The sequence below is a fragment of the Micropterus salmoides genome, unplaced genomic scaffold (genome assembly GCF_014851395.1).
Source record: "Micropterus salmoides isolate LMB-PRFRI ecotype aquatic unplaced genomic scaffold, ASM1485139v1 Ms_hic_scaffold_6, whole genome shotgun sequence".
NCBI classification, from domain to species: Eukaryota; Metazoa; Chordata; class Actinopteri; order Centrarchiformes; family Centrarchidae; genus Micropterus; species Micropterus salmoides.
Window position 1 is genome coordinate 8,519,933 of NW_024044348.1, and position 24,915 is coordinate 8,544,847.

General features: G+C 38.1%; 2 protein-coding genes across 2 annotated transcripts in view; one reads left to right on the forward strand and one right to left on the reverse strand.

Moving 5' to 3' along the window:
- The first annotated feature begins 489 nt into the window (after positions 1 to 489).
- cdkn1ca (cyclin-dependent kinase inhibitor 1Ca) lies at positions 490 to 2,232 on the forward strand. The gene is made up of 2 exons (XM_038701706.1): positions 490 to 1,521; positions 1,633 to 2,232. The coding sequence occupies exons 1-2, from the start codon at positions 1,098 to 1,100 to the stop codon at positions 1,731 to 1,733; spliced, it is 525 nt and encodes a 174-aa protein (XP_038557634.1). The 5' UTR covers positions 490 to 1,097; the 3' UTR covers positions 1,734 to 2,232.
- A 3,534-nt stretch (positions 2,233 to 5,766) lies between these two features.
- kcnq1.1 (potassium voltage-gated channel, KQT-like subfamily, member 1.1) overlaps positions 5,767 to 24,915 on the reverse strand; it is a 45,837-nt gene continuing 26,688 nt past the window's right edge. Inside the window, exons 7-17 of the mRNA XM_038701719.1 lie at positions 22,330 to 22,440; positions 20,319 to 20,414; positions 20,017 to 20,133; positions 18,900 to 19,038; positions 14,865 to 14,921; positions 13,850 to 13,979; positions 8,982 to 9,057; positions 8,080 to 8,174; positions 7,872 to 7,918; positions 7,698 to 7,759; positions 5,767 to 6,809 (exon numbers count right to left, since the gene is read on the reverse strand). Coding sequence (XP_038557647.1) covers positions 6,546 to 6,809; positions 7,698 to 7,759; positions 7,872 to 7,918; positions 8,080 to 8,174; positions 8,982 to 9,057; positions 13,850 to 13,979; positions 14,865 to 14,921; positions 18,900 to 19,038; positions 20,017 to 20,133; positions 20,319 to 20,414; positions 22,330 to 22,440 — 1,194 coding nt within the window. The 3' untranslated portion in view covers positions 5,767 to 6,545. The remainder of the gene's footprint in view (positions 6,810 to 7,697; positions 7,760 to 7,871; positions 7,919 to 8,079; positions 8,175 to 8,981; positions 9,058 to 13,849; positions 13,980 to 14,864; positions 14,922 to 18,899; positions 19,039 to 20,016; positions 20,134 to 20,318; positions 20,415 to 22,329; positions 22,441 to 24,915) is intronic.

The window sequence follows — 24,915 nt, forward strand, 5'->3', positions numbered from 1 at the left end:
TCAAAATTATTGTCAAATGAATTTCAGATCTGTTTTGTGCTCCATCATACCGTGTTGGTTTAAGTGGCTCTTTGTAAGTGTTATGCTTCCATTCTTTACTCAGCCGTCATAATATCAGAGAGAACACAAAGAGAAGCATCAGCTGATCAGGGTTGTGGCTCAATATGCCAACCATATATTCACAATGGTAGCCAGACTGTGGTTTTTCTGGGAACAATGAATGTGTTTCACTCTGTAAGTGAGGACAGGGCTTTTAACAATTTTCTCAGCAGAAGTTTACAGAACAGTTTATTTATAGAAATCACATTTGATACATGTTTAATTTATGGTAGCAACATTTATTTGCATTTCTACAGCAAATTTAAAAAATACAACCTTTCTACAACTCTAACCTGTGGGGGAAACTCTTCTTTCATTGGATAAAAAAGCAATCAAAGCAAAGACAGCTATTTTAATTACTGTAGTCTTGACCTATGTGTAACTTGAGCCAAATCCCATCTCCTGATTTGAACTACTTTTCGTTTTGGACCACAAACCTACTTTCAATCTACTTTTGGCAAGAAGACTTTGGCCTTTATAGGCAGAAATCCCTGTAGTGGCCACTAATCACTGTTACATGGAGGCTAAACTGCACTGCTGCATTTTGGTGCACTTTCATTGGGAAACAGAGTATAAAGACTGCAACACTGAAGTTTTGGGGTTTTTTTTAGCTCTTGCCAACAGTTTGCAAATGATCCTTATTATTGTGATTAATTAAAAATTGATCATGACTTTATAGGATTGTGTTCATCACAGTATTACATAAAGCATCCCTAATGGAACCTGAGACATTATTGATGGTCTCAGTGGTCTGCAGTCTGTCATCACACAATAGATGAATTTCGCCCCCTCCCCTTATCCTCTAATTCAGAGAGCTGCAGCCAATCAGCAGCCTCTGCTCATTGTGTACAAACAGAACATCGTGCGCCCTGCAGCCTTTAAATCGCCCTGCGGCATTGTCCTGACCAGAGCAGACCAGGGTTAGACAGCAACAACAGCTCCATCTTAAACAACAGGAAGACGTTTCCCACCAAAACTTCACCAGAACTACTTGAAGGATGAATCCCATCAGGCGCAGAGAGTCGGTTTGCAGGAGTCTTTTTGGCCCGGTGGACCACGACCAGCTGCGCCGCGACTTGACGCAGAGGCTGAAGGAGATCGCTGAGCAGGACAGCCGTCGCTGGAACTTTAACTTCCAGACTGAAACGCCGCTGGCAGGCAGGTTTCAGTGGGAGGAAGTACCCGCAGACTGCGCGGCTGCTCTCTATCAGGAGTCGGCACAGCTGAAGGACGCTGTCTGTTCTTCAAACACTGAGGGTGATGTCAGTCTCAGTTACCCTGAAGAAAGCGCAGGGACCGACCAGGAGAACTGCTCCAGCATCTCCAACAAACACAAGTGTCCAGCTGAAGTGACGCCCGTCCGAAGGAAGAGGATGCTCTCAAAACCGTCAACCAAGCCCAGAAACAATGCACAAATTACAGGTAGGGAACAAGTCTTTTGGATGAATTCCTTTGTTCATCCTGTAACCCACGTCTATTAAAGTATAATGACAAGTGTGTTAACATCTTCTTTCTTCTTATTTTTCTTCTCAGATTTTTTCGCAAAGAGAAGGAGGACTACTGAAACCAAGAGCACCCTGAATCCTTTCCAAACAAGTCCCAGTGAAGCAGCTCTGTGCAAAACAATAAGATGAACATGCGACTGAAAATGGACTATTTATATTTCTAGATACATTTTTATGGGCCCTGACCAAGGCCTTTTCACTGCCCCAAATTATTTTATTTTATTTTATTTTATTGCCAATTTTAGTGTTTGTGAGCTGGAGTGGAATTAATCCATTTGTGTTATTTAATATATTTAATTTATTTAATTTTTTTTTCATTGATAATATCACAAATATGTTTGCTTAGAGATGTTTTTATCATTTCCATCAGTATTACTGAATATTATGTTTAAAGGACTGAAAGGATTTTTTTTAATGTATGTTTGATCACTTTGTCAATCTTGTATGTGGATTTTTGTTATATGAGCTGCTTCTATTCTGTAAAAGCACTATTTTGTCATTGTCGTGTTTGCCTAAATTAACTGAGATGCAGATTGTAAATGCCTAATGTAAATGTAAATATTGCAATTTTAATAAAGTGACACTAATTGTACTTCTGATTCAGTAATTATTACATTTTCTGCTGTTCACTTGGGAACTGTTCCCTTTCACAAATAACACAATGAAAAGCTTCTTAGACAAAAACACATTTATCCATATCCCAATGAATTTGTTCATAGATGCTAATTAAATGATTTTGCATCCATCACATCAAACTGGTTTATTTAGTCCTGTAGAACATTCATAGCATCTTAATTATGTCCCCCATCTTAAGTAAAATGTGTTCTCAGTTCTCCAAGAAATGCCTCTCCAACAAATCTATATACCAGGACTTCTTGTCTAAAGCTTCCAAATAAACTTGGCCCTGTAGCACATACATGTATAATATACAAAATAATATGTTTATGCAACAACATGTCTCTTTTGCATTGTGACATTTTGCTTGAAGGAAAGATATTTTGAAGAAGTCCTTACGCTGAACACAACTTTCTAATCCCACTCTGTCAAACACTGTGTCCACTCTGCCTTTATATGTGAAAACTGCAACGTTTTCCTAAACTGTTTTAGTCAATTAAAAGTACAAAAAGACTGTCATTATCAGAAGAGTAACACTTTATCTAAAATATTCCGTGATAACTTATTGTCATAAAAAAAAAACCTGACCATGGAGTTCTATAATTGCAGCCATTTATGAACAGAATTTAAAATGATTGGATTTTCAATATGACTGCAGACATAGAAGTTATCAAAAAATCAATTCAAGTTGGCAATCGAAAAAATAAAAATGTTTTAGAGTAATTCCATTTTCTGGGTTGTATTATGAGATGTTTTATAATAAGTAAGGACTGTACTGTCAGGCTCAAAATTATATCTGTTAATATGATGGCCAAATTGGACCATTAGAGAGGCCAAATCCCACAGGAAGCGTATTCACCCCCACAGTGTTGAGGTTTCAGCTCTAAAGAATTTCAAAAGGCCATCTGGACGTGGAGCAGGACAATGGCCACATAGCAGAGTGTGCCATCTATTTCACCTGCAAATCAGCCTTTGGAGCTCCTCGACCCCCCAGGTCTTTCCTCAACTTTTCTCTTTTCACTCTGTCCCTTTTCATAGTCAAAGCAGTTGACATGTGCCCAAGACAATCCTATTAATGTTTATTCTCACTTTGGCTTGTGTTTACTTGTATGCTATGGGAGCAAGAGGACTGTGTTCAAGCATAAAAGAAAAAGCAAACATCACATTTACATTTTTAAATGGCTCAATACCAAGGACAACCAATATTAAGTGTGTTATTTCTCCATTAGGAACAGATGATCTTATACTCTGTTCTACTAGATTTATGTCCAGATTTCTAGTCAATAAATCAATAATCAAACTATCCCATGGGCCCAAAGGGTCCCATGTGTTCCCACTTTCCCCTCCCACAACCTTAATTAAATTCCCTTAAAGATGTACTACAAGCTGCTCAGTACATCATCAGTGAATGAAGCTTTCACTATCTGATGTAGAGATTTTGTCAATTAACATTATAGTATGTTATGGCTTCTTCTGATCAGGTTTTGATGCAGTTGTCCAAATTAGAAGAGGCTAAATGAGAAAACTACAGGAAAGACATAAATAAGTTAGTCTTAAATTGATAATATAACCATCTAGGAGTGTGTGTAGATTCAGAAATGTATAAGTTAGGAGAAGTTAAATCTATGTACTCTATGTATTAAGAATCTATCTATCTATCTATCTATCTATCTATATATATATTTAGCTTTGTACATTCAAGCATGATGATTCAGCAAAAAGCATCTCAGTAAATTGTAGCCTTAAATGCAAATATTTGTTTTAATTTTATATTTGTTACACATTCCATTTCCCAATACCCCAAATAATACTAATAATGGGGACTGGGGGGGTATTTAAAATCTCCACACCCTCTCTGTAATGAAACTCTCCCCTCACCCACCTCCTGGTCAACACAAAGGCCAACCACCATCAGCACACTTTAGAAGGGTGGGGCCCATTGTCGTAGACACCAGAGGCAGATGGTCATTTGGGCCTTTTCTCCACATGGCCACTTGTGAAGGAATGCCTGGACACCCTATGGATGGCCAGAGGGGAAAAGGTCACCATCTGCTGCCCAAAGGTGACCTGGTTAAAGAGCATGGTTTTAGCTGCGCTTTTGGCTATTTCCATAAGTCAGTGAGGACACAATGAACATAGCCACCCCAACCTCACAACAAGAAAAGAAATTCTGCTGCCAACACGAGTGGTACATGACTATTAAGAAAACAATAACTTGAATTTCTAAAACTCAAAAGTGAAGCTTCCATTTGATGGGCGACTGAGGAGAACACTGAAACGCTGCAAGAACATTAAACAGGACAACTTTTCAAACTTATCAAAGAGCCACTGGCAAAAGGAAAAGATCTTACTGAAACTGAAAGCTCATTTGTTTTGGTCAGAGATCAGTTGGATTTTCCTTAAGGCACCAGACACAACACAATGACACTGGGTAATAATTTCCACATTTTATTGCAACAAATGAATATTTCTAAACATTTACAAAATAGTGAAATCAAATTAAAACAGTAAAACACCATTTCATTAAATTGAATTTTTTCAGTATTGAAATACAAGGCGGTCCCTTAAGAGTAATTAGCCAAAGCAGTAGAGTTTTCAACGTATATATTTATAAATTCTATAATTTTGATCATTTACAAGAATTGAATGAATATCTGTCTGTATCTGTTTAGTTTTGCTATTATGCATGTGTCATTTCACTACAGGTAAAAGCTAAGATGGTAGCTACTGAGATCTGCTAAGCTAGTTACATTAGCGTTAGCAGAAATTTAACTAAGGTGTTTTTCTCCATCTTAACTGGATTTAGTTAATGCCTCCTTTAGTTATGTGGAATAACTAATTGAATTACCAATATCATATCCCACAGAGACTCGATAATAATTTTCACAATTTTATTGCTGTCGAAGAATATTTCTATAGATTTACCAAAAGTGAAATACAATAAAAAAAACAGCATTTGATTGAAGTGAAAGTTTTCAAGTGAACTATAGAAATGTTAGGCCTCTCCCAAAAGATGAATGCAATTAAATTGACTTTAATTTCAAAAGAATATAGATTATTGAATCAGAGTATATGATGCAATGTCTTTGGCATTAACCTGTACCGCATATTAGGGCCACTATTAAAGAAAAACAAGTGACGGAGCCGGGGATGGGGGTAACATTTTGAGAAAAAACTCAGATATTCTCTGAGATTAAAGTGGTACATTTCGAAGAAAAAAATACAAGACAAGAGTTATTGCAGACATTTGAGAAAAGGTGAAGCTTTCAGACAGGCTGATTTAAGGGATTGCAACAAATCCATTTGAAAGCATGTGTCATTTATAAAAGTCTTATTATATTTTCTTATATTTCTTTAAATATAGAAAGTCTCATAATACTAATTGGTTATTGGTTTGCCTTGCAGTTATGGCTGTTGTTATTAACATCTGCATACCCTGCTTTTAAAAGAGTATGCTACAGATCATTTAATAACACAAGCACATTAGACAAGTTTTTTTCTCATAAATGTGTTTTTTTCTCAAATATGTATGAATTTATTTTTTTTCTCGGAATATTACCCCTCTTCCACGACTCAGGAAATAAAAATCTATACAATGGCCCTAATATGCCGTTGTAAACATGAATACATTTCAAGTAATATCTATAGGGAAATAATTTCAAAGTGACTTTGCCCTTCAAGATTATGAAACTAATGCTCATACAATATGCTAAAATATCTGTGTTGAAATGTCAGTAATTCGATTTTCACATATGTCCCACATCCTCTTATGAGATATTTCACATAATGATGCCAACATTCAGCAAAGCAGTAAAGTTGAGAAAAAAGGGTTACAGTTTTTCAGGCAAACAGTTTGTTTAAACATACTTTATTTTAAATGTGTAATGTCCATAACTTATAGGAAATCTTTTGTCTGTCTGCCCATATTTACCAAACCAAGTCGCATGAATTCCTATAGAATCAGAAGCTGAAACAACAGTTTCTTTTAAATCTAAGCTTGTTACGATAGCTGTAGAAGGAGTTTAGCTATGGAGTTTTTCTCCATCATGATTGGATCAGCGAAGATGTTAGTCTGACCTTTGCCTCTCTTGTCTCTCTGTCTGTTATATGCCTAATTTTTGCTTTTGACCACAAGTTTTTACCTAACTTGTCTGTCTCAAGAGTATACATTTACAGAAAAGACCTAGGGAAAAAGTAAATATTGTTTTCGCTTTAGCTAAGGCTAGCCGTGACCTTCTCATCAGCCAGTTAACTTTCACTTGACATGGATCTGTTAACAGACAGACAGACAGACAGACAGACTCTGAGGCTACTTGGTTGAAGGTTTCAGCAGTTCTCATCCTGACTGGCGGTGGTGCTCAGGGGATGGTTGAGGCAAGCCGCAGTGCTGGCGGTGTTGGAGAAGGACGAAGGTGATGAAGATAGCTGGTCGTAGCTTGGCAGGCTGTCCTGGCTGGGGAGAACATTAGAGGTCCGTCCAAGCCGTGGCCTCTGCCTGCCTTCACCTTCGCCCCCATCAACATCCCTCTGGTCTAGCAGAAAGGCGAGGGACTCTGCGATGCGGTTTAACGTCTGGTCCATGTGTGTTATCTGTGAGAGTTGAATCAAATATTGATAAATCAAAGTAAAATAACATGCAACCTCAGATTTGGATTAATGATGATTTTTACTCCTTCAAATTAAAAGTACTTTTAAGAGTCCAAATGTTACTATTATGTCTTTTGTGTAATTAAATTACCCTGTGTGTGATAAAAGTTTTATAGTATTAACCTTCAACGCTTTGCCAAATAATTTCTGCTGCTGTATTTTAGGTAAGGTATATAATCAAACAAAATTACATTTCAAGAATAGAAATTCTGTAAATAACAGGTATCATTTCAACTTCAAAAAATACAACAGAGCTTTACTGGTGAAAATTACAAGCCCTGTAACTGACACATTCACAGCATTTAAGTTTTGTTATTCATTTAATAACAAGTAAATGTCTACGTCAATCACCTTATTATTCAAGAAAATTAATTTCCCGACAAGAAATTAATTTTGTTTGATCATTTTATCCATGGTTGCAAGACAGGAATGTAAGGCACACTTGGAATTGAGTTGGGAGAGGTTGTGATTGAACATTTTTGATTTTTGTTTTGAAACACCACAGAAATGAAGCAAAAACAAACTCATTGTTTCTTTTTTTGCTGCAGAACTGGCACAAGCTATTTCATAATACTTTACAGTAAGCAAAGCCAGTTAAACTTTTAATTATGCAAAACTATTCTCAATTTGAGTTTATTTTGATAGGTGCAACTGCTACTGTATTGCACCTGATGAAAGCTTATTTGTTACATTTTCATATTGTGAAAAGAAGACAAATATGGTCATGTACATTTTTGACTTTGCACTTTTCCAAAAAAAAGAAAGTATCTGAAATGGTGAAAAGCAAAAGACTTTTGTTTCAGTTTTTCACAGAATTTGCACAAATCCCACCTTGTTCTCCATCCTGTTGAGTCTGGATCCGATAGAGTTGGTGCCTTTGTCTTTGGCTCGGTCTTCAGTGGGATACAATAGTCAAGTAAATTATAAAACAGGAGGATTAGGACTGTGATTTGTATCCATAGTTTCTTTACTATATTTTGAGAGAGCAGTGGAGTGATTCATTACCTGAGCCTGACTGGAACAAAGTTATTTTCCCTATAGACTGGTCCAGTCTGAGAGAAACAATGGGAGGCTCAAGTCAGAAGAACATATCCTTTCTCATTTCCCGACTCTTCTGCTTTCCTGATTTATTTTTCAACATCATCCACCATTTGTCTATGTATTGCTCAGGGGAGGTAATTCATATGAAGCTCTTCTTAATTAAGCAGTTTACCTTCTCTGCAGCTCCTTGATGCGCACCATGAGGTTGAGGTGACCCTGGGAGTATTGCTCAATCACGTCTCGCACATCATACGGTTTACGAGCTTGCTGCAATGGAAAAAAATATTTCCATAAAAATATTTTCATCGTACACTTCTTATTAGGCATAAAACCTCCACTTTTCTGTCTACAATATTTGTGCTTTGTTTTGGAAAATAATGTTGTTACAGAATTCTACGTTTGTGAAGTTTTCCTTCATGTTGGCTTTGGTTTTGTCACTCCCTAATATTTCCCGCTGAGCTTGATGTGTGTTTGCAGGAGTGGTGAGGTTCCAAATATTACTACTGTACACGCGTTACTTTCTATTCACTTAATAATATATCAATTCTATGTTAGTAGACAGATGGAAATGGAACAAACCACAAAGGAAGGTTTAATTAGACCACTTCTGCAATAATGCAATCAATTTCAGTGGTGAAAGCTCTGCCCACTTTTTTTTTTTGTTATGCTTCCGCTGAACTTTTCATTCGCAACCTTTGCTGTAACACCATTAGAAACACCTGCTGTTCCTACTGTTCATAAGCCCAACCTGTATCCACCCTTAGGTCTGAATCTACGTTTCCCTGGGGCAAAGTTAATTATTGTCACTCCCCAATCTCTGCTGGTGTGAAGTGAGAGCATATACGCCAATAACAAATGTACATATTGTGTACTTACTTAATAAACAAATCAATTTCAGGTTAGTTGGATTACTGAAATCTTAACATTGAAAAAGTGCCTGTGAGTGAAACAAAATTGTATTAAGTCACCTCAAAATGCACAGATAGGTCAATTTTAGGCGAGCATTTGAAAATCTTTTTTTCCCCCAACATTTTAGTAGAAAAGTTATTTGCTATAAAAAGGTGTATTACTTACCTGAAAATTTCTCTTGGCCACAAAATAACGCATTCTCTGGATCACCCGGATGGCTTTTCGGTGTGACTCTGTCAATCTGTGTGAGAGCGTTTCATATGAATGTGTTCATGTTAATTTCAAAATTTGTAACAGACTTGAGAGTGCTGTGGGAATTGCTATTGAACTTGCTTGCTGAGAGTAATCCATGTAAACATCTAGTCTAGTCTAGTCTTCTTAAAACGCAACAGAACTTTGCTTTAGCCCTACTTTAACCCCGGTTTTTATTTTCTTGTATGAAACATGTATCACTATGAAACTATGGTTGACATGGCCTTCAGACCCAAACTCAAACCCAAAAAATTAATTTAGGGGAAAATATTCAGTGCAGCACAGTTTCATGGTTACTACTCAGTCTACATCAAAAGCCTCTCCCTTATGACTTGTCTTCCTTTGAATGTGATCAAGGTGCAGTAAGAAGAAAGGAAGGGTGATTTTTGGGATCTGTGTGTGTCTGTGTGAAAATTATTAATACAAAGCCCAGAGTGATTGTAGTGCATTTAGCCTCCATTACAATGTTGTGGGAATTATTAAGGAACCTCATCAGGGTTCATTACCCTGGAAAAGCAGTGAATGAGACTGTGGGGGAAGAGTACTGAGCTCTTTGTAAGTCCAGTTACGTGAAAGACTATAGGAACAAGGTCAGTGTGTATCATAATGGACTTTTCACAGGCCATGATATGGGCTGATTTTTAAATGCAGCTTTTGTAACATTATGTCAAATTAGCACTACATAATGGGATATAAGTACTGCGCTCTCTGTGACCTATTATAGAAATCCATTTTCCACCACAAATGGTGGTGATATAACCAGAAACAGACAGTGAGGCAAATAGGCCGACACAATTTCTTTCAACTCTAATGAGAATTTTTAAATTCTGCTGAATGTGCTGTTTGAATCGTGAAAGTGTTCATCTTTATCCTAACATTAACAAACATTTGTATATCTTAAGATAAGAAAAGATATCTTAAGGTTTTAATCCTAAAGGAAATAGTTTGACATTTTGGGAATCAAGCTTATTCACTTTCTTGTGAGCGGTAGATGAGATAGTCAATATGAAACTGAGGCTGGGAGACCATTAGTGTATCTTAGCACAAGGACTAAAAACAGGGGGGAACAGGAGCTTGGCTCTATCCAAAGCTAATCCCAGATACGAGCACCTCTAAAGCTCACTAATTAACACGTTATATCTAATTTGTTGAATCTGTACAAAAACAGAGTGTAAAAACAACAATTTGCGATTTCATGGGGGTTATGTACAGGACAATTTCTTCCTTGAGTCTTTGCTGGTTGAATGCCAACTCATGATGATGACAACACTCCAATAAGTCATTAATCCCAGTTTATGCTAAAATGAACCTATATTCAGTGAACAGATAAAAGAATTACTCTCAGCAAGAAAGCAAGTAGGCGTATTTCCCAAAATGTTGCTCTATTCCTTAAGCTTTTCATTATCAAACCCAAAAGCTGATGAACAGACCCACCAACATTCAAGCATGAAATAAGTATTACTGTGTTGGACAAGAGGTTGAATGTCCTATTCAGTTTTTCATAACACAACAATCTCTCTACACTCTCTATCATTTAAAACACATATTTTGTACGTGTTTTAAATGATAGCCAAACAATCAGTTAAGTGTTAAGCAGGACTGCCTGGTGGGCCGACGCACCTTCGGGGCTGCTGTAACGTAAATTATGTATTTATAACTGTCATAACTGTTTTTAAAAAATGGGCCAACAACTGGCCCGTAAAGGACAGTGGCCCATTGGTTAATTTTCTATACTGACACTGGGCCGGCCCAATCACATCTCTTGCTTGAATTGTCACCTGCCACCTGAATTTTGTGCTTCCCTGTTGCAGAAAATGTCTCCAGAAAATGTCTACAGAAAGCAAGAAATTAAGTGTTTAATGCTCAAAATCTTCTGTGGGAGGACCCCCAGACCCCACTATCAGCTATTTCATTAATACATTTTTTTCCCTAAATAGTAGGCCTATTAAAGAGCTGGTATTATGCTTTTTGGCTTTTTCCCTCTCCTTTATTGAGTTATATCTCTTTTTTGTGCATGTAATAGGTTTGCAAAGTGAAAAAGCCAAAAGTCCAGCCCAAAGGGAGTTCCCATCTCCCACAGAAAGCCCCGCTCTCAATCGCTTGAAAACAGCTCGTTTGTAGTCCAGCCGTTTCCCTTCCTTCACAGTGACGTCACAATGAAAACGTGTCATAAAGCTTGCCAAGCGGCTAGTGGGGTCAGGCACGCCCTCAAACCAAGCTAGTCTTAGCGGAGGCCCTTTGATTTTAGTTAAGCCCCTTTTCCACTGCACAGTCCCAGCTCGACTTGGCTCGACTCGCCTTTGTTTGGTTTTCCATTGTAGAAATGTTGTACCTGTACCTGCTTCCAGGTACTTTTTTTTCGTATCACCTCACCTCCGTCGAGGTTCCAAGCGAGCTGAGGGATACTAAAATGTAATGTGAAAATACGACAGACTGCTGACTGGTCAGGGAGAATATTCACTCTTCACTGCACCATCGTTGCGTGCACCAGACAGAGGCCAGCAACAGAAAGTTTTATATTTTTCAGTTTTCGTATGGAATTTTATCACTAAATCCACTTCTGAGAAGTTTTGAGGTGAGTGTGTAGATTTCGAATATTGACAGTTTTAGGAGAAGTGATGGCGGAACAAAAATGTGCTTGAATATTTTCGGAGTTGAGGAGCTCCGCAAGTGGCTGCGGGGGAAGCCTGTGCCGACCCGCGGGAGGAGCGTGTGAGGCCGGCCAGCCGCCCGCTCACAGAGCCCTCATCTCCCGCCGTCACACAGACCGCTGCAGCAACAACAGCAGAGGAAAACACAGCTGGAAGGTTTTCATACCGCTTATCTGTCTTTACATTCTGAGGAATGTTGAAACGTTTTAACTTAAAAAAGAGAAAGCTGTGTGGATCACTGGTGTGTGTGTCGCATTGAACATTACGTGTGGCGTCGCTATGACGACAAGCTACGTACTATCTCTGGGTACTATCTGCAATGGAAAACGGAGCAGGGCCGAGTAGGGTCGAGTCTATCGATTTGTGCAATGGTAGCATTTTTCAGCAAGGCAGCATAGATCGTCAGAACACCGACAACAGTTCAACGTTTAGTCCTAAAAGACGACGCAACTCCGACTCTGTTTGGGCCTGGAAATTCACAATCACAACCTGTAAGTATGCTTTATTGGTTGTGAATTATATTTAAAATAAACACGGCAATGTAACTTCACAGACTGTACAAGTGCGGAGTTGTTGTAAACGTTGGCTAACACAACTAAAGTTATATCTATAATGCTAATGTTACACCATGAAAATTAAACCATGTAAACCTGTTCAGGTACAACTACTAATGAAGATTTTGAACCTTAAAATGAGCATAATACCACCTCTTTAAAATATATTCTTGTCTTTTCATGGCCCCAATCTTATGCAATGTTACATCTCATGGGCTAAGTGTTCTGCTGCTAAGTGTACATTCCTGAGAAGGCACAGCCCTAATTTCTAACAGTGATTCAACTTGGTGGGTGTCCTATCTGTACCATTTTTTATTGCCATCAAAGTTGAGTTTAACTTTAAAGGATATGTGTGCAGTGTTACCAGGGGTGTACTTTTTGTTTGTGACAAAAAATATGGCAGCTTTGTTAAATCTCACAATACCATCATCTTCAATTTACCAAAACAAACTGAACTGTGATGTCAATACCAAGGCAGCAGCAGAAATATGACTTCTGTGATCTATTCCTCATCAAGAATCTATGCTGCATTTTGGATTTATAACTGAACAGAACTTTCTCCACTGCTGTGGAACAGTGGTTCTCAAACTTTTTCACAACAAGGACCTCAAAACTGACACAAATTAGGCCACGGATCACTGATTGATAAGAGTTTGTCTCAGTGTCCCCCAATTGATAGAAATGTTGCTTTTAGAATTAGACTCAGCTTTATTGCCAAGTTGGTTTACACATACAAGGAATTTTGTTTGGCGTCTTGGTGCACACTACAAACAAAAATTTATAAAGTATAAAATTGTCAAGCTATAAAAAGCTACATGAAACGCATGACCAAAATAGTCACTGTGTTACTTACTTATGGATCGAAAGTGAAAATAAATTATTCCCATTATTGCTGGGGATCCCCTGGAACTCCCTCAAGGACCCTGGGGGTCCCTGGACCCCACTTTGACAACCACTGCTCTAGAAAATATGGAAGATTTGGAATTCAATCTGTAATTCAGCTTAAAATAGAAGACTTTCCACAGAACTTTGACTAACCAGGTAAAGAAAAAAGGCATGTTTAACTAGATGATCTCTTGTCATGGATAAAACAAGAAGATTTATCTCATAATGGCTCAATTTTGCATTTAGCATAGATTTCATGTGGCATTGCTCTATGAGAACAGCTGGTTATATATTTTGGAGTCAGCAGAGCACAGAGTGATGCTGCTGCATGCATTTCCCACTCTGCATCATTACCCCACTGTTTAGAAAGGAAATCCCATGGGCCAAAACTGTCGCTCTATTTGTTTTACTTACTGTGCACATACATTACACTGCAGTTACTTAACACTCATTTCCCATATCAGTCTCAGTCTCTTACTGTGCAAGTGTCTCAGCAAGCACAAATGCTTTTTCCTAATATAGAATTTTTACACAGCAGAGATAGGGACGCTCTGGGGCTTAGCATATTACAAAGGTTAATTACAAGTAGCAAAAATATATGCAAACATTCTCTAACATGCTCATTAAACCTACTTACACATAAAAACAGCATTAATGGAATGGAATTGCAGCGCAATGTTGGTGAACTCACTGTGACACTGAGGTGGCAGGAGCCAGTTCATTGTCTCGCTCTGGATCCAGTTCCAGGTCATCTGCAAAGCTGCAGTTCCTCTGGAGGGAGCCGGGGGAATGGATGTCCAAAAGGCCAGGGCTTCTTTTCACTGCACGTTCACACACAGACACACACACAAACACACACTTTAGACTTTATTTGTCAATGTATCTGTGCATCCAGAACATACAGTTTCCAAAAGAAAAAGAGAAAAAAATTAGCCCATATATTGCATTAGCTTGCTATGCTAAAAGTAACAGTCACAGCAAATAGCTGAAATAAAGAATAAAACAATGCTAATGCAGCTTCTCAAAGTCGCTAATGCTTTTGGGAAGGTGTCTTTGTTGGGGGAACTTTATGGCCTTGTGTGACTAGTGATCCTGTTTTAGATTATGACAGAGCTGTCATTTGGGAAAAAAAGTTTGAGTGTACAGTCACATTCGGCTAATACTGGGAAAGGGTGAAGTTCAGCTTTATTTGGACAAACATATATATTGTGTGATTCTCAAATGCAGTGTTTAAAACTGCACCAGATAAAGAAGTGTTATACACCTGGTCTTGTGCTTGATTTTGATGTGTGAAATGCGTCTACTTTAATTGGACTTTGAATGGAACTTAACTGGTGCTGTCAAGGACAGATGTGACACAACAAGCCATGACAAGTACAGAGTACAGAAAACAGATTTACCCACTTGGTATTCTTGTTTGATACTCCACCACACATATGGATATACAAATGATTTGTTATTTTAAAAAAACAGCTTTAAAATCAAGTAAAAAATGTTGAGTAAAACTGATATTAAACTTATTTTTAAAATATACCAACTTAAACATTGCATTACAGATCCATTTAACACTTCACACATTCAACACTTCAGTTTTACTAGTCCCACCACTTGAGATATCAACAATACAACTGACCCATGTGATGCAGCTATTCACTTCTGGAGAGACACAGCAACAGGCAAACACTCATATTAACACATGCTGTTACCTGGAGGCGGTGAGCTGAACTGAAGGGAAGACAAAGACGTCCAGGACTGCTGGTGATCTGAAGCACACATGAAGAGAAGAGTTGACCACAGGGCAAAAAAGGGACAACTACAATGATGTTAGTCAAAAACAATGCTGCCCAGAATGCAATTTTACATTCATCACTGACAATAATCAAGCAAACAAATAAACATATTTTAACGGGACCATGCACCGATTAAAACATGCTGTTAAAATAACAGAAGATAAAAAGGAGGCTGTTAAAATGGACACTGAATGTACTAAGGGCATGTGCAGGACATGGACACTAACAGCAGCTCACCACATCCTCCCAAAGTGTGGGATCCTGCTTAACCACAGACAAACATCAAGAGAGGAAAGACACAAGGAAGGAAATAGGCAGTTAAATTGCATGGAAGAAGCAGATATAGAGAGAACAATTAAACAGGGCAGAAGCCCAAGAGACATATAGTATATGTATAGAGCGGTGTTTCTGTCATTTATCCTACCCTAATTAGTATAAACGCGGACTGTATCCATGTTATGTAGTCTAACAATCTGTTTATTAACTATCAGTCAAAATCTCAATAATCTAAACAATGTAAAGTATAAACTTAATTTAGGACTGAAATTAGGTTATGTTTTCTGAAAATCCAATCAGGATAATGTCAGCTGGCAACTCTGTAAGCTGCTGAGCACTTGTCTTCAGCCAGTCAATGTGCATCAAGTCAATACAACTGCACAACAGATGCAAATGTGGCAAATTAGTTAAATGATTCATAGTTAAAAGCAGCATGCTGTAGATGTTAGATGTGTAGTAGCAATCTACCTTCAAATCAAATACACTTATATTGATTGAACACGAAACGAACAGACATGCATACATCTAAATAACTGGGCAAATTCAATTCTACTGTTGCACTGAGAGCTGAGTGCAAAGCAAAACCATTTGCACAGTAACATGTTGCACTGCAGTCAAGCATGTGGGCATATCTTCAGGTTACCAGCTGGTGTAAAAGAAAAAGGTTATATAACTATGCAACAAAGACTATGATCCAATTAGATGTTTACATATTATGGACCTGCTAAAAGTATTCATATTTATCTCCTTTTGAAAGTAAACAGACTGTCCGCAGCATGTCATTTTGTTTCTCAGAATAGAAAATCCATTAATGCCCTCCACTCAGCACTCATGATAATAATGATGATCATTCATTTTGTTCTTATAAATATTTTTAAAAGGTAGGGATTACACGGACAAATAGTTTTGTAAAAAGTGTAAAAATGATTTATACAGTAACAAGACTAAGAGTCTGCAGCCAGGCTAGCATCTCTGTGAGGCTGTACTTACTAAATGTAAGTAATTGTACTAAATCCTAACGTCAGCACGCTGTCTATGTTCTTGGTTTAGTGCTTTAGAGTCCTAACATTTACTAATTAGCACTTAACACAAACAACAGCTTATGGTGACGAGAATGTCATCAGTTTTGTATGTAAAGAATTTGGTCATTAACCAAAGTATTGGACAAATTATAATGTACACCTGATTATGGCGCTGGAGAAAAAGTCTAATTACTAAAGTCAATAGGAGACATCACATTTTGCTTATTTTTATTATTAACCTCCTCCTGTCATTTCAGATACCTGCCATTCCCCACCTGCCTGTAGTTGCCCTCAGTGTGTTGCATTCCCGGTCACCTGTGGTCTGTACTTCCAAGTGAGGTTTCTGGCTTATCCAGGTAACTTCAGGTGTAACTTCCTAATTAACTTGCACTATGAAAGGTGGATAAGATTTACCCGAGTTATGCTGTCAAAGCAATTTACGTTGCATCTCTAAAGTGCTCCAAGCAGGTTTTTTCAAGGTTAACTTGAGGTTACCCCATATACAGGAATAGGCTATTATATGTAGGTGTAGCCTACACACCACATTTGTACTCAGTGTTAATAAGAACTATAGATACATACCACTTCAGAGAATATTTTAGATTTCATCCTGACTTGTTCCTCTGATGTTGCAGCTGAAATGAAGTTATTCCTAACACAACAGCATGACTTTCATACAGGTAGCCCTGCAGCCTCTGTAATTTAGGGAGGAGCTCTTAATTCAATAACAGGCTCATTTCTGAGATGTAGCCCATCTGTCCAGCTGAATTATCCTAAATGACTGACTATTTTACGTGTCCAAAAAATAAAGAACCAGGGTGGGGGTTAATAATCCAAGAAAATATTCCAAGATGAAAGTTCTAATTTTACAACAATATAACTTGGAAATTCCCTGAGATTAAAGTCACCAAAAATCTAAACCATGCATATGATTATATGGTGATTGTGGGCTAAAACTATTTCCTCATTGCTAAATCAGATTGATAAATATAATATAATTTTCCACTGCAGGCATAATTCATGGGGGAAAAAAACAACAAAGTTTCTCATAATTATATATTATAAGGTCAAAAAATAAAATTTTTTACTTTTTTTTCCCCCATAAAATTTACCACTTTAAGTTCTGAGTTTTTTCTTTGTTTATTAGCCCTCTCCCTGCCCTGGCTCCATACATTTTTTATTACAATGGACCTAATACGCAGTTGTACCTTTACATCTTAATCATATTACACATGAAATAGTCCATAAAATACAAAATAGAGAATTACATCAATCACACTGTGAAGATAATTACAAATTTACATTCCTCATACTGTGGCATTATTATCGTGCATTCGTACAACAAGTGCTATATAAATAAAGTTTGATTGATTGATTGCAGAACACGGCCCTTTTAAGAAAACACACACAAACTCCAGTTAAGTTGATACCAAATCAACTAACCAACATCTTATACACCGTCTTAGTACCATTTCACAATAATGTAGGAAAGTCAGAGTTTGTCAACCCTGACTTCCTTGATAACCCCAAGTTAAATCTGAGTAGGTTAAACTCCCTTGGTAGTACCGGCCTCCTATCCCCTTACTCACCAGCCGACCTGTTCCCCATTCCCTCATTATCTCCCCTACATATATATCAGGCCTCTCTCCCCAGTGTTTTGCCAGATTGACTAATGTATTACCCAGTCTTAGCTTTCCAGCCTTCATTTGTTTTTCTTGCCTGCCTGTTCCGCCTGCCTGTCCCTTGCCTGCCTTGTTTGCTGACTGATTACCTGTTTCCGAACTCTGCCTTGAACTTCTAACCAAGTAGACGATTGATTGCTTTCTACTGCTCCGCCTCTGAGTCCTGCTTTTCACTCTCTGTGTGCATTCTGCAGAACTGTTAAACCACTGAAGGCAAAGACAAAGTCAACTGAGATTCTGTTAAATTTGTTTTATTTTCCTTCATCCAATACTTCACTATCACTATTTCGGCTTTTCTAAAAAAGATTTAAATGAGTTGATTGAGGAATGTGGAGTGACAACACACAATCTACCTTAAATAATACTGGAATGATAAAGCACTGTAAATGGTTGGAATTGCTTCTTTACAGAATATCACTCTCAGTTCTCCACTATAGATCCAGCAGTAATGTATGTTGTGTGGAGCTTTGCAAGTTCAGCAGTGCACTAGTAGAGTTCACGATCGTCAGTGCAACCTCACGTTTTATTGCTGCAATGTGCTCATCCGTCTTTAATGTTTGGACTTTGTTATTTTCCTATCCTGTGGCTACAACCCTACAACTGAAATTCCAATCAAACATTTCATCGCTGAATGTGTGGTTTTCAGGCAGTGTGGCATTATTAATTTTTTCTATGCTTATGTGCATCTTAAATTACATCGTGCGTATTTATTCTGATTTTAATGAAACTATGCGCATGACTTTAGAAACTCATTATTAACTGGTTCAACATCTTCCACACACTGAAAAATTCTCTTTAGATATGGTGAAATGTATGAGCCCTGTTAACTGTAACATCCTTTCAACAGTGTAAATGTATTCGGAAGTCTGTTATGTTGTAAGCAATGTTTTTCACACTGATAAAAGTGAACTGGAACCCAAGCTAGTGCATCAGAGATTTGCCTACTGTACAGTTTGTGTCATTTTTAGTACCTGTGCCCACAGTGCTGTAAACATCTGAACTCAGCTCCCTCCCACCGTCAAAAACAGTGTCGTAAGTGATGCTGGGAATTGTGGGAGAAGTTGGACCGTTGTCCTTGTCAGTGCTTTTCAATATCCTCCTTATTTTCACCTGCCCAAGAAATGCAAACATCTCATCTCAACAAAGTGTTCCTGTGGAGCAGTATAGGTGTTTGTTTGACACCCAAGTGACACAACAGCAAAACCATGTTGTTTTCATCGTGGAAAGATTTAAAGATGGTTGTGGTTTTCAAAAATGAAGACATAAAGAAACTTTTCAACTTATCAGACCTTTATAAATATGGCCAAAACATTTCTTCTCTTCATGACTGTGTGTGGTCGGCCGCTGACTTTATTTATATGTCATTGACATAGTTGGTATATTAACGTATGAAGACTGAGTAGGGATTTCATTGAGGGTCTAAGTGCAGCTGCACAGGAATTACTGTTACAGTGTCAGTCAGTAAGATGACTATTGTAATTTCATATTGCTGTTATTGTGAGATTCCACAACTCTAAGGTGAGGCCCCTAAGGGAAACACATTTGACACAACATTTTAAAATTTATGCATTAGTGTGGGCATGGTCTGATACCCAACTAGCAGTAATACTGAATAATCAATATTAATATTTAGCTGCTGCTGGCTGTTTTCTTGGCTGTATAACTTTTTTCTGTTCTGTCTTAATTTATTTTATTTTTTCATTTTTTCCCTCACCAACAAATTCACCTACAGTATCACAATAATGATGATGGTCATTTTTTTTTAAACCTTAATTTTAAAATTTTATCACCCAGAGTAGTTTCAATCCTTCAAATCACCACAACAATAAATTGTGACACCGTTATGAAAGCAATATAAGATTGTATACTGGACAGTCAATAATGGATTTCCAGTTGTATATAAAGTTAATCAACACCTCTCTAAAAGAGTTTCTAAAAAAAAAAACAAGTGAACATTACATTCTTCATGAAGGTTTAACAGTATTGCAGGGCTGTTGCTTCATACTGCATTAGTTTTGCCTTGGTGCAATAAACTGGAAACTGAGTATGAATAGCAGTTACAGTGAAATGTATAAAATGATTACTAACCGATTTCTTGGGTTTGGGGGTAGACAGAGAGGAGGCGGTGATGTTGGATCTCTTTCTCAAAAACATCTTGAATGTGGCAGAATCAAAGTTATCCACCGCAAAACATCTCCATGATGTCTGGAGGGGCATGAAAATAGCAACATATTGGTTGGACAGGACAATTTCATGCCAACATGCCTGCCATGCAAGAATGAAAGTAAAGGCTACATGAAAGGAGAGTCTCAATAATAAGATAGGGATTAGAGACAGTTCACAGCCTCAGCTGTATTGTGGTTCTGTTTCAGTATTTTTTGGGCAAATACCTGAATGAGACAGGCAGCTGCAGGGATCTGTCTGTTGAAGTGTTTCTGTCTTTGCTTCTGCTGCACCTTCAGGGCAAAGCCTGAGCCTAAGATTCCCTGTGAACAACAGCACAGCAGAGTTACTGCTCATTAATTCAGTTTTTACGACACACTTAAAGGCGGCAATGATCCAAAAGCTAGAAATAAACACAAAGTTAACCAAAAATTAACGAATAACGTGCACTACTACTGGTTTTCTCCCTATAAGTTAATATACAGCCTATTATGATTTATTAAATCTTTTTAAAGTGTGTGAATAAATCCACAATTGTAACCTTAAGTAAGTGGGCGTCATGTGTGGCGTAGTGTGTGTGTGGCTGAAGAAGCAGAGAGACAGGTGTTGTGCAGAGTTGTTGTGCACCAGACGTTAGAATCATTTATCACCACTGATGAACCACACAACTAATATATTGTTTTTAAACAGTCCTTGGAATAGACCCGTGGAACTGCGACGTGCATGCAATTCTCTGTGAGCTGGCAGGCATGCAAGATGGGTGAATGGCAGACAAGCAGAGCAGAGCGATATGGATCAACAACAAGCCCCAGTTTAGCTGTAAATGTACAGTGTAGGTGCAATGGGGTAGACCTGTATCGGCCTGATTTTGAGTGCAGTGATAGTGTGATGGGTGAGCGTTTGGTGGGTGTGGTTTTCACATGGGCTGATTGCATGGGGATGGGCTGATGCCAGACAGGTGTTCTTGGGCATGACCTCCAATCTGCAGTCATTTAACCAGCCACACACTAAGCTCAGAGTTTCTGCTTGTCTCCTGTGTGCAGGTACAGACTTATGATTGTCTTCTTCTCTGGGTGTATGTGTTATGTGGAATGTTTGTAAATTGCTGTTGTGTAAAGGGTTTCTGCTTGTCTCCTGTTTGCAGTGTGTGGGTGTGCTGAGGTTGCTGCTGATATCCCAGATAGTGTGGCACATGGCTGGGTCACAGTCTGGGGAGTTGCATGGTGCAGAGTCACAGCTACTTAGTGGAGTTACCAGAGGCCCCAAGCAGTGAGGAGGCCACAGTTGACCAGCCTGTGACCAACCACAGCAGACCCGTCCCTGTCGTGTTGTTTAGCTTCGCCCCACGCAGGGAAACGAAGTTGAGCACACCCCCCAATGGGAAAACATGACAATTCTGATTTGATTCTTAGCTGGGGACACCACTACTTATTATATTTTTTTAATTTTTTTTTTTGTTATTGCCGATTTGTGAACGGGTTGTAAACTCAGAGTATGCAGTCAATGTAACGAGCATGGATTAGTTCAATGTCAAGCTGATAAAAATATTACTGTAATGTTGCAGTGAGAGTTTACCGGAGTTTCCAGCATGTTGTGTGATGCTGTTTCCGGTGTCTGTATCTGTTTTGGCTCATTAGTTCGAGCATGTGCACAAGCACACGCTGGGAAGGTAGTGGTTGCAATCTCAAACCTCACTGCTATAGCCCAAGAAAAACTACATATGGCCCCTTTAACTGTTTATGTATGAAATGCATTGACTAGACACTGAAGGACAACATTAGTTGTATTTAAATATTTTAAACAAATTTATTCAGTAGTCACTGAATATTGGTAGGGACATGTCCCTACTAAATTCTGCACCCTTGAATTATAGTACACTGTAAAGTTATTGTATGGCTTGCCAAGGTCCTCACAGCACTTAACTATAATCACTTTGAATATTTGCAGTGGCTGGTAAAACATGTCAGAGCCAGCGTTGTTAAATTACTTTTTTTTTTGTTTGTTTGTTTACACATGAATCAACTACAAACTTTTAATGACAAATTTTTAATACCTATTTAAAAGACCAAACTGATTTCAACTTTAGTTCAGTTGGAATTCATCTGTACTCATTTTTCTGGTGGTTTTTAAGACCACCATCTATCAGGGATTGTTGTTTTGAATGGTAGCAATTCCATGTGAACAGAAGAATCTCAGCCGGAAAGACAGCTTGTTTCAGCTATTTCAGTTTCCACTTACCGCAGGCAGAGCAAAGAATGAAATGGCAAAGACTGAGAAACAGGATGCAATGGTCTTTCCAATCCAGGTTTGTGGCACTTTGTCTCCATATCCAATGGTAGTGACTGTCACCTTTAAAAAAGAACATTTTTACAAGAAGCTTCATTGCAAGAGTTGCATTCTGTAAAATATATCCAACAGCAAAAAGTATCCACATTTCCAACATTTTAACAATGCTTTGTCACAGAGCTGTAGACTTGGGACTATTTTCAGTCATATACAGATCTGAAGCTTGCTAACTCGCATGCTAACATAACTTAAATGACAATATTAACATGCTGGTGTTTAGCAGGTGTAATGTTTGACATTTTCACCATCTAAGTTTAGTGTTAGAATGCTACAATTGAAGCTTTAATTAATTAAATAATTTTGCATATAATCCAAAAACAAAATATTGGAAAAATTTAACCCCTGAGTGAAGCATGAATGTCTATGGCAAATTGTACAGTAATCCATCGAGTAACTGACATTAGAGACATTTTGCTCCAAACCAAAAATGTGAACATCATGGTGACACTAGGGGGAAAATCAGGAGATCACCAAGTAGTTTCATCCTTTTGTGAACATGTATGTACAAAATTTCATGACAATCCATTGAAGAGTTATTTTAGTTAGGATTAAAATGAATCTGACCTAGAGCCACGTGGCTAATCAAAAGCACTGAAAGGACTTTTTAACTAAACAAAAACACTAATAGCACAGCTAAGGAAATTGTTAAAATGCTGTGTAATTTTCCTGGTCAGTGTCTACTGCAGGGCATGAGGCCTTTGTTTTCTCTGACCCTCCAACCACAACTTTGATCTTTTTACCTCTCTAACTCACACATCTTTATGCACTGAGAGTTTGTGAAAATAGACTCAAACCTGACAAAGCTCATAGTAAATAACGTGTAAATATTATAAGTAAACCTTTATTTATATGAGAGATGTTGTTATGATGAGATGTGTATGTGTGTGTACGTTTCTTAATATCAGAGTCCCTGAGGTTTCCAAGAAGCAGAGTGGGTGGTGACTTATTGTCTGAAAATACATTTTCATCACATATTCTCTACACTACTTGTTTTGCTGCTTGTATTAGCGGCCCACTGGATGTGCCCAAGGGTTTTCACACAACACCTTCTGTAACAACAGTAGTATGTAACAACAGAGTCTATATTTGACCTTTCACTTGCCAAATACTGTTAAAAACAAGTCAGTGTTTTTTGGGAAAGTAACTGAAACATTTAGAAGATGAGTCACTGAAACATAATACAATTAATGTTAATATTAATGTTAGTAATCCTGTCAAATAGTTCTATGGAGTTTGATAAAAATGTGAGTCAGTACAGGTTGAGGGCTTCTCATTGATGAATTACAGGAATGTAATCACTAAAGTTGACTTGATTAATTGGTAATTAAACTAATTGCACTATCAGCTCTGTCTGTTATTATTAAGCTACAGCCACCAGGTGGTTATCTTAACTTACAACACTGGAAGCAGGGAGAAACAGCTAGCCAGACTGTCCCGTTCTCCCAGTCAAGAAATAATCAGTCACAATTAAAACATCAAAGCCCAAGTTGCTCATATTACACTACAGTTTTGTATGGATTAAACAAACAAAATAAAATGTTTTAAAAGGTGAGCTTTAGAGGAGCTGGCAGATTGTTTGTAACCTTTGGACAGAGCAAGGCTAGCCATTTCCCTCTTCTTCAAGTCTTTATGCTATGCTGACCTATAACAGTCCCCTAACTACAGCTTGATATGCTAAATGGTCTTTGTATAGCGCCTTTCTACTCTTTCTGACCACTCAAAGTGCTTTCACTACATCACATTCACACCAATCATACAATGACAAGCAGAGGCTAAGGTGCCAACTGCCCACCAGAAAGAGAAATTAACTCATTCTTACACATTTACACAATGATGGCACCAGTGTTGGGAGTAACATGTTACAGAAGTAACGCAATTACAGCAATGTTTTGCTTTTTGCTGTAACGCAGTAACATAACACAAAGCAAGGCTAGCCGTTTCCCCCTGCTTCAAGTCTTCATGCTATGCTGACCTATAAGGGGAGGGTAGACACATGCCTTTGGTGTGAGGGACCTGGGTTCGATTCCCACTGTGACCCATCCACCGTTGTGTCCCTGAGCCCCTAGTTGCTCCAGAGGTGTGCGACCTGATATGAATAGCAATTGTAAGTCGCTTTGGATAAAAGCGTCAGCTAAATGAATAAATGTATATCAGTCCAGTTGATATGCTAAATGGTCTGTATTTGTATGGCTACCATTTGGGGTTCAGTGTCTTGCCAAAGGACACTTCGACATGCAGACGTGGGGGCGTCGACCTTAAAAGGACGATGGCTCCATGCCCCCTGAGCCACAGACGCCCCTCCCTGGATATTCATCATACAAATAATATAAATACAATAAAAATACAGTCCATCAAACCTCATCATATCTTTCAAATATCAGACATATATAATAATGACTGGACCATGTCTGATCTAAATACTGGGGCCCTGGTTTAACTGTGAACAAAAGTAATTTGACTTTTGACTAAGCCCCTCAC